General features: G+C 33.3%; 2 protein-coding genes across 2 annotated transcripts; both read left to right on the top strand.

Annotated features, from left to right (window-relative positions):
• The first annotated feature begins 2,524 nt into the window (after positions 1 to 2,524).
• LOC116005181 lies at positions 2,525 to 4,234 on the top strand. Its single transcript, XM_031245436.1, has 3 exons — positions 2,525 to 2,810; positions 2,901 to 3,184; positions 4,002 to 4,234. Exons 1-3 carry the CDS (start codon positions 2,641 to 2,643, stop codon positions 4,043 to 4,045), a joined length of 498 nt encoding a protein of 165 aa, XP_031101296.1. The 5' UTR covers positions 2,525 to 2,640; the 3' UTR covers positions 4,046 to 4,234.
• A 1,190-nt stretch (positions 4,235 to 5,424) lies between these two features.
• LOC116004750 lies at positions 5,425 to 8,865 on the top strand. The gene is made up of 3 exons (XM_031244911.1): positions 5,425 to 5,690; positions 7,923 to 8,720; positions 8,831 to 8,865. The coding sequence occupies exons 1-3, from the start codon at positions 5,681 to 5,683 to the stop codon at positions 8,863 to 8,865; spliced, it is 843 nt and encodes a 280-aa protein (XP_031100771.1). The 5' UTR covers positions 5,425 to 5,680.
• The last annotated feature ends 1,524 nt before the right edge of the window (positions 8,866 to 10,389 follow it).

Genomic DNA, 10,389 nt, shown 5'->3' on the forward strand with positions numbered 1-10,389 from the left:
TTAATTCTTAAATTTAAAAATCATACATTACATCCATTCTTTTTTTTTTTTGAGAAGTGGATGGCTCCCATTATTATTTGTTTTTTTTTCTTAATTGTTTAATTTTTAAAATGTTTGCTTTAATTTCTTTGTAATGTTTGCTTTAATGTTTCCCCCTTGTTAAAAAAAAAAGTTAAAACATTATTATTATTATTATTGTTATAATATATATATATATATATATATATATATATATATATATATATATATATATATTATGTTACCCTTTTGGTCTTTCACATGTTAACCGCTAATCTAAACAGCTAATTTTACCAAACATCTTTTTACAAACCGCTAATACATTTTGTTGGTCAAACCCGCTAATACAATCCGCTATTTGATAACCGCTAACACAATCCGCTACCGCTAACTTCTAACCGCTGATAACCAAATAAGCCCATTAGCCTGCGACGACAAGGGGAAAATTTAGATCACCGGTTGAAAAAGTTATTGTGTGAGTCACGTAAATTGTATGAAACGCCGCAATATAGAGTATTCATTTTATTATTCGAATAGTTATTGTGAATCACGTAAATTGTTTGAAACACCGCATTTTATTATTTTGATCCTATGACTATGGTGTTTGGTTCATGAAATGTTAGATTACTTTAGAAAATGCTAGATTGTTAGAAATGTTATATTACTGTGTTTGGAGAAACAGGTTTTACGTGGAAAACTCCAATAGGATAAAAATCACATGCAAATAAGAATGCATTTTAATTTCACTCTGACTAGTGACGTATAAGTAATGTTGGCAAGTATTTGTTACTTATAAGTTATAAGAAAAATGCAATATTTATGAGGAAAAATGTAATACTACATTAAAATGTAAAAGTATTATATTTTATCTCAAAAATATTACTCTTTCCGATATAAATATATAATAAAAACTTTATTCTGTATTAGTATTACATTTTTCATTATAAGTATTACATTTTCATCTTAACCCGACTTATCCGTCTCACGAATAAAGATCCGTGAGACGGTAGCACACAAGTTTTTATTTTTTTTTGACGAACTTCAAATTTTGTAGTAAAGGAACTGATCTTAGAAGTATTTATTAAACATTTTGACTTGATAAATAGTTAAAATGAATTAATCAGCTAAATGTCATGGATAAAAGCTATTTACAAAAGTTATTGTGAGGTAAAAGTTATTGATCCTTGAACCGATGTTGAATGGTCGGTCATATTAATTAGCCCTGCCACAAGGGCATTGATTACATAAAGAATTAATACTGTTTGTGAGTCACGTAAATTGTATGAAACACCGCAATATAGAGTATTCATTTTATTGCATAAAACTCAATTAAAGTTGTTTCATTGGTCTACACTACTTTATCTGAGTTGGAAGATTTTTTTTTAATACTATTGACTTTGTTACAATGTAGCATCTGTTCATACATACTTTTCTCAACCTACTAAAGTACAAAGAGTCAACGCCCTTCTTCTGAGTAGGAAGATAGAAAACTAAAATCGTATACCTAACCAATTCTCCTCAGTGAAGAACATTAATACAATGTTTCCTGAATGCAAGTAAAAATATATTGATGTTGTGTTAGGCAAAGCTCGTTATAAAACACATAAGAGTCTTTGGAAGAAGATGTTCATAGTTTTTAATCCATCTTATTGAAACATTATTTATTAGTTACAACACAATTCACATATAATTGCGACAAACAAAATTATATTTAAAAAATTTGTGACATACTACACCAATAAACATATAATAACAATTGCGACATACGATTTGACAAATGACATTTAAAATTAATAAAATTGCGACATACATTTCGACAAAAGTTTGGAAACGGCGACGAATATGAACAAATATTTGCAACGGTTGTAAAATCAATTGCGACAACAAATTAATACAAACGACATACTAATAAGCTTAATTGCGACAAAAAAAAAAAGTCTTATTTGCGACGCCTCGCCGCCCTCACGACAACTAATGCGATTGATTTTGGTTACAAATTGCGACAGAATTAAAATAGATTGCGACGGAAATATGGTCGTCGATGGTATAATTAATTGCAACAAACAATCGCAACTAAGCAATTGTGATTCAGCGACCATGCCTTGTTGCAAAGTATGTCGCAATGTCTCAATTTCTCTTTTGCGCCAAAATTGTGACTAATTGCAACGGAACTTGTTCGTCACTATAGCCATGTTTTTTAGTAGTGGGGGACATGTGACGGGTGTAATTAGTTCTTAGTTCTCTCCTGATCAATCACTTATCCGTCCCCTATATTTATATTTTTAAATTATAATAATCATTCCCGGATGAGGCGGCCTGTCCCTGTCCCCAACGAAAAATGACATACATTTCTGTTCCCGTCACCGTTCTCCAAAAATTCTCAAATTTCGATTCCCATAAAAAACGGGGCAAATTGTCATCCCTAGTCCAATTTCTCCTCAATTCACTCCGCTGTTCCTCAAGACTTTTCCCATGCAAATTGGTGGAATCTTCTAGGAAACTACACACATTATTTATTGAGTTGACTTTGTCTAAGAAATTTAGTTTAAAAATAAGAAAATTCTTGAGAATAGAATAGATTATCCAAATCTAACCTTGTCTCCTTCCCTCTTCGCTCTAGACATGATAGACCTCGCGACAATCTTGGTCATCGTCTCCATCATTGCGTCCCTTGCAGCAGCAGCGAATTCAGTAGCAAATACTGTGAAAACAATTGTCGAAACTTTAGAAAAGACGCGAGGGAACGGATGGAAACCAAATGCAGAATCTAGGAAAGTGCTTGCAAAGATTAGGTTAATTTGCTGTGATTTTTTTTTTTTTTTTAATGCAATGTGATTAGGTTAATTTCCGATACTAACCTCTGTGTTTTTTCTGTGTAAAAGCTCCATGATGAGCAAATCATCATTTTCAAAGTTAGAGGGGAGTAATTATAAGATCTGGAGCGGCACGATGAAGAAATGGCTTATACAATATGAACTCTGGGACTTGCTGGAAAAAGGGTACGAAGAGAAAGGGCACAAAGATAAGGATTCAAAGAAAGATCGCGAGAAGGATTCCCTGATTACCTTGATTTTCCTGCTAGCAGTTGACCAATCATTTAGCGGCTGCGTTGTTGATGCAAACAACTCAAAAGTGGCTTGGGCTGCGATAAAAACGCAATGTAAAGGTATTTAATACACATCAATTATATTTAATATCAACTTTAGTTTCTTAATTGCTAGTCTTGCGGGTCATTTTAGTCTCTAACTTTTATCGTTACAATATACATCTTTAACTTTTTTTTTTTAAAAAAAATTACGGTTTTAATCCACACTTTTGTGAGCACAGGTTGAAATCCGTGAGACGGTTCGGATTTTTGACTAATATGTCAAATCTTTGATTAGTGGGTCAGATCTTCGACCTCATTAATCAAAGATCTGACCCGTCTCACGGGTCTCACGAGATTGAGACATGTGAGACGTTCTCACACAAGTTTTTGCCTTAATCCATAGAGTAACAAATTATTAAAAACTTGATTTAGTGTCGGTATTTCATTTGTAAATTAAAAACTTTATTTTAACAGGTTCACGCAATGTAGGTAAAATAGGGACGATGTACCAAAACAGAAAAAAAAAATTTATAAAAAATAAAAATAATAAAATTTTAAAATACATATGTATTAAGAAAAATTTTAATAGAGTTTAACAATTTTGTTGTTCCAAAGGTTAAAGCTGCGACTTTTTTTAAGAGTTAGAGTATATATATTGAAACGGTAAAAAGTTAGGACTAAAAAAAAACTAGCTAGTAAATAACAATTGAAGAACTAAAATTGCATTTTTCCCTAAAAACATATGTATTATATTAGTCCAAGTTTTTGGAACTCTCTAAACTTCGTTGCTAAATTATCTTTAAGCTGTTGCTAATTTATGTTAAGGTTGCTGTGGAGTGGTCATTTCAACACTAATTGAATTTTTCACTGTTGTATATTTCTGTTGGTTATGCAGTCAATCGCTGGAAGTCATATTTCTGTTTGACATGTAAATCATAAAGGAGGTGCTCATAGCTTGTTTCTGTTTAAGATGTAAATAAGCTCAACTGAATTCTTACTCTAAATTTGGTGTATCTTTTTCTTTACTCTTTACCTGTAATCCAAGCATATTCAATTGTATTTATTTAGTTTCACCAATTCAAGGACTAAAGAAATTTGAATTAATTATGTACTAGTTGAGTTTTTGCCTCCTATAATATTACTTGACTTGATTGTTTGTAAATTTAATAGTGTGTTTATCAATTAAAACTATATTTAAATGGCCAAATGTAAGAAAATTATATATATATATTTTACTACTACAATAAAATTATATTTTTTGTTTGACTACAAGTTTAAAAATTGTATTTTTTTTTTGGGTTCATTTTCTTGAAAATGAACATATTATTTGTTATAAAGTTGTAGTAGTAGTAGTAATAATAATAATAATATTTATTGGTTTTATGACTATTGAGCTAGTTAGTCGGTTGACCAACACTACCGTAGCTTTGTCGAATAATGTACGGAGTATTTAAACAGTATTGAATAATTTAGTAAAGAGTACACCAAGAAAATAATACTGGAGAAAAATTAATAATAATGGAGAAACAGGTTTTACGTGGAAAACCCCCAATAAGATAAAAACCGCATGCAAAGAAGAATGTATTTTCACTCTTTTTCATGACTAATGGCTTATAAGTAATGTTGCATTGGGAAGTATTAGTATTATATTTTTCCTCATAAATATTATATAAGTAATGTTGGGAAGTATTTGTTACTATAAGAAAAAATGTAGTATTTATGAGGAAAAATATAATACTTTTACATTAAAATGTAAAAGTATTACATTTTTACTCAAAAGTATTACTCTTTCTAATATAAATATATAATAAAAACTTTATTCTTTATTAGTATTACATTTTCATCTTAACCCGACTTATCCGTATTACGAATAAGGATCCGTGAGACATTTCCTCACAATTTTATGTAGTAAAGGAACTAATCCCATAAGTATTTATTAAACATTGAGTTTAACTATATTTGACTTGATAAATAGTTTTAAATGAATTAATTAGCTAAATGTCATGGATAAAAGCTATATATGTATATATATTTACAAAAGAAGGTTTTAAGTTTGATCTGACCCAGTCCAATTGTGAGGTAAAAGTTATTGATCCTTGAATCGATATTGAATGGTCGGTCAAATTAATTAGCCCTGCGACAAGGGCATTGATTACATAAAAATACTGTTTGTGAGTCACGTAAATTGTATGAAACTCCGCAATATAGAGTATTCATTTTATTGCAAAAAAAGTCAATTAACGTTGTTTTCAAAAAGTCAATTAACGTTGTTTCATTGGTCTGAAAGGTTTTGTCTAATAAGAAGATGAAAGGTTTTGTCCAATAAAAGTCCAAACCTGTCATTTTCATTTGGGAGACAAACCATTTGTGGTACAAACAACTGTAGGAAGACATTTGGGATTTCTGCTGCATTGATGGTCTGCAGCTATTTAAAGACCTCAACCTCTCACTGCTCAAACATTCAGTCTCATACACCATCCAGAGAGTATAGAGTAAAAGTGAGGGAAAAATACAGTTCACTCAAGCAAAGGCAGCACTCAGCACAGTTCATTCAGGCAACAACAAACACCAACTATGGCTGGAGGTTAGATCCTATATTATTCAGTTTTAATCTTACAGTTGGTATCAGAGCAAAATATAATCTCTGCCTAGTTATCAGTTTGAATGTGTATGCAATATGAATATATTTATTATATTAAAAGCATACATATATATTTGTGCTTTGCTTTTACAGTACATATATATTTGGATTTAATATATGTACACATATAGAAGCAAATTTCTGCTCAATATTTACATATTAAGTAGTAATATTTTCAGTATCCACATATACATTTATATCTAGTTTTCATATGTGTATATACATACATGAAAATTTATTCGAAATATTTTTTTAGAAAATATTGTTATGTGTTTTTCGAAATATGAATGAACCAATTTCGAAATAAATGTTATAAAATAAACCTACTGCAAAATTTATTCACGACCGCGGAGACATGCCGGTGCGTGTCGGCGGTGGCGATGGCGTCTGCTAGCGGTGGTGAGCGTGGCCAATGACGGTGGCGGCTCTGTCCTCCGGTCTCAGATCGGCTCGGGGCGGCGGAGTGAAAGGTGACCGGCGATGGAAGTGGTCGTGAACGGTGGCCGGCGACCTCTCTTTCCCTCTTCGCGTCTCTATCTCTCTCTCTCTCTCTCTCTGGCTGTAGCTACGTTGGAGAAGACCTTCTCTTCATCTCATCCGATCGCTTCTCTGTGTTCTTTTTTTTTCTCTTCAATTATTGTTGACTGCGGAGATTAGGCATATGGTTAGCTGGCTGCTAGGTTTTAATTATTTAAGGAGAAATATGTTGGATTATATTTGTTGGGCTGGATTTGACATACTTGGGTTATGGTTAATTGAAATAGAAGAACAATGATGAAGGGAAATTATATTGGTTTGGGTTTGGCCCAATTCGGCCAAACCCATTATACATAAAAAAAAAAAAAAAAATTATAATTGGGCCCATTTAGATTGTTTAAGTCATTTGGACATGCTTTAACTTTTGGGCTCACTATAATTATATATGGGCTTGCTATAGTGTTTTCCTACATCATATTTGGGCTTCTTCTATATTTAATTGTTCAATTTAATTCCTCATTGATTTACTATTAAATTATATTCAATTTTGAACAAATATTAAGTTTACATTTGAGATTTGAATTTTAATTTAATATTGAGGATTATATTAAATTGCCTTTAAGTATTGCAATTTAATTATGAAGTATGAGTTAATAATATGCATAATCTGAGCATGCTATGTATCTTTATTTGCAATAATTGCTTGACTGTTATAATTATTCCTTTAGAAAAGCATGTTCTTTAAGGATGAATTTAGAGCCTTCTAGGTCTGAATTAAATGTTTATTATGCATGATATAGTGCTTTTTAGGTGAATTTAGAGCCTTTAAGGATATATTGAGCATATTATTACTCTTCGGTTGTGTCTATTTAAGGGCACATTAAAGAATCACAAAGATAGTTCACCCTATTAAAAGCCTTATCCATAGGTGAACCGACAATCTTATAGAACTCTCAAACGATTTTACTTCAAACATGAGAACACATGAATTAGGGAAGTTTCTTGGGGAGGAATACTAGTTCTATGGCCCTGGCTTAAAACGCCTTGCTGGCTGAAACTGTCATAGTGCCTTCAGCCATATTGCTACTAGTCCCCTTGCGACGCTACTCTGTCTAAGGAGTTGGTTTTTAAAGGAGCCTTAGCACCTACCAACTTTCCTGGGAGTATACCTAAGGATTGTCTATCATGATTTGGTTCAATTTGTTTGTTAGGATTTTCTTGCCAATGTGATAATATTTAATTTTGGTCGATTAAAGAGTAGCCACAGCATCTTCAATTTACCAAAATTACATCTTAAGTTTTACTCACATAAAGTTAAGGCAAGAATATTGTGGTTAACTCTGCGTAATATGATAAAATTTCGCCCACAGGCAATTTTGTTGTATTTGTAGTGTTAATTAGGATGAAATACGAAACTATGATCATAATTTACCCACAGGGATTATGTATCGGCATATAGTTTGGTAGTTTTGTCATTAAGGGTGGTAAATCAAATAAAAATCGTACTCATTCTATTTCCACCATTCAGTCTTGATAGATTCATTGTGCGTAAAAATTTAGCCCACAGGCAATTTTTATGGCATACGAGTCTATCTTTTGCATAACTTACATTGGTAACAATATGCACTTTATTCTCTCTCTCTATATATTTTTGCCTCGAAAAAATTATAACCAAGCATTCATTGTTACTCTTTACAGCAACTCTACCCGTCACTCAAACCATAACTATTGATGTTCCTTTGCTTAACGACGATAATCACAAAGAGTGGAAAGATGTTATTCTCCTACATTTGGGATTATTAGAGTTAGATTACGCTGTTCTGAATGAGGAACCCTCCGAGGTTACTGCAGAAAGCACTGACGAAGCCAAGCAGCTTCGTGCACGATGGGAGAGATCCAATCGGTTATGTGTGCACCTCATTAAGTCAAAAATTTCGAGAGAAATTCGTGGTTCCATTGAGGAAATTCAGAAAACCAAGCCTCTGCTCAAGGCCATTGATGATCAATTTGTTGACTCAAAGAAATCATCGGCAAGTACTCTAATAATGCGATTTATCAACCTTCGTCTTACCACTGTTAAGGGCACGCGTAAACACATCATGCAAGTAAGGGATATTGCAGCTCAACTAAAGAAGCTGGAAATCATTTTACCAGATACTTTTGTGGTGCATTTTGCACTTAATACCCTTCCTCAAGAATATAGCCCCTTTAAGATTTCTTACAACACACATAAAGTAGATTGGTCTATCAATGAGTTGATAACCATGTGTGCGCAAGAAGAACAAAGGCTTATGACTGAGATTGGGGAAAACGCTCTAATGGCCACAACAAAGTATAAAAGAAAATCTGGAAAGTCCAAGGGATCCACCGTAGCAGCTAAGGGCAAACTGCCCCCAAAAGTTGACATTAAGAAGATACAGAAGTGTTTCTTTTGTAAAAAGAAGGGACACATGAAGAAGGACTGTATCAAATTCAAGAAGTGGATGTCCCAAAAGGGTAATGTTTCCTCTTCTTTTGTATGTTTTGAATCCAATATGTCAGAAGTTAATACTAATTCTTGGTGGATTGACTCTGGTTCAACAATCCACATTGCAAACTCCTTGCAGGCTATGACAAATCTGAGACAGCCAACGGGAACTGAGTGTAGCATCTTCTCTGGAAACAAGATTGCGTCACCTGTAGAAGTTGTCGGAGTTTGTACTTTAATTTTGAATAATGGTTTCGTTTTGACGCTAGATAAGACATTTTATGTTCCTAGTTTCTCTAGGAACTTAATTTCAGTTTCTAGACTTGTACCCTTTGGATTTAAATTTGAATTTAATGCCAAGTATTTCAAGTTATTTCAGAATTCTACTTGTATTGGCACTGGTACATTATCTGATGGTCTTTATCGTCTTAACTTAAAAAATGTTTCAATTTATAATTCTTTACATGTTCAAAACGGCACTAAACGATGCAGTATTAACGAAAATTCCTCAATGTTATGGCATCGGAGATTAGGTCATATCTCCCTTGAGCGTATTAAAAGATTAGTAAAGGATGGAGTACTTTCTACTCTAGACTATACTGATTTTGAGACTTGCATTGACTGCATTAAGGGTAAGCAGACAAACAAGTCAAAGAAAGGTGCCAATAGAAGTTCAACATTGTTGGAAATTATTCATACTGACATATGTTGTCCTGATAGGGACATGCATGGTCAGAAATATTTCATCACCTTCATTGATGACTTCTCAAGATTTACCTATGTGTATTTACTTCATAATAAGCATGAAGCATTGGATGCCTTTAAATTATTTAAAGCTGAAGTTGAAAACCAATGCAAGAGGCAAATACAAATAGTTAGATCAGATAGAGGTGGTGAATATTATGGTAGATACACTGAAAATGGACAAGCACCAGGTCCGTTTGCTAAATTTCTTCAAGAACATGGGATTGTTGCCCAATACACCATGCCTGGATCTCCGGATCAAAACGGTGTTGCTGAAAGAAGAAATCGGACTCTTTTGGATATGGTGCGGAGTATGCTGATAAACTCCACACTTCCAAAATCACTGTGGACTGAAGCACTTAAGACGGCAACGTATATATTAAACCGTGTTCCTTCCAAGGCTGTCCCTAAGACACCTTTTGAGCTATTCAAAGGTTGGAAACCGAGTTTGCATCATATGCGTATTTGGGGATGTCCGTCTGAGGTGAGAATATACAATCCACAAGAAAAGAAACTTGACCCGAGGACAATTAGTGCTTTCTTTATTGGATATGCACAATCTTCTAAGGGTTATAGGTTTTATTGTCCATCACATACTACTAGGATAGTGGAATCAAGGAATGCTAAGTTTCTTGAAGATGACTTAATTAGTGGGAGAGATCGATTTAAGAACTTAGTTCCTACTTTTGATCATATCGACTCTCACCCTTCTACGTCATCTAATGGAGTTGTACTTATACGCAGTGTTCCTTCATTAACACCCGCGGTTATACAACCCACCATTGACATTCCACAAGTTGCTGAAACTCAACAATTTCAGGATTTACAGCAAGTTCCTGAACCGATACAGACTGAACCAATTCAAGAACTACCCTTAGTTCCTGAAGAGGTAGTTGTCCCGCAACCTTCTCAAGGTATCGGTGGTCCAACATTAAGACGGTCTACTCGGATAAG

This window comes from Ipomoea triloba, chromosome 14 (assembly GCF_003576645.1).
Source record: "Ipomoea triloba cultivar NCNSP0323 chromosome 14, ASM357664v1".
Taxonomy (NCBI): domain Eukaryota; kingdom Viridiplantae; phylum Streptophyta; class Magnoliopsida; order Solanales; family Convolvulaceae; genus Ipomoea; species Ipomoea triloba.

What these genes read in the sequence shown, in the direction of transcription:
- LOC116004750 (XM_031244911.1), top strand. An exon ending in GAAGTGGATGTCCCAAAAGG is followed by an intron (nt 8,721 to 8,830) that starts GTAATGTTTCCT and finishes AACTCCTTGCAG; the next exon opens with GCTATGACAAATCTGAGACA.
- LOC116005181 (XM_031245436.1), top strand. Translation starts at nt 2,641, where the DNA reads ATGATAGACCTCGCGACAATCTTGGTCATCGTCTCCATCATTGCGTCC. An exon ending in AAAGTGCTTGCAAAGATTAG is followed by an intron (nt 2,811 to 2,900) that starts GTTAATTTGCTG and finishes TCTGTGTAAAAG; the next exon opens with CTCCATGATGAGCAAATCAT. An exon ending in GATAAAAACGCAATGTAAAG is followed by an intron (nt 3,185 to 4,001) that starts GTATTTAATACA and finishes TTGGTTATGCAG; the next exon opens with TCAATCGCTGGAAGTCATAT.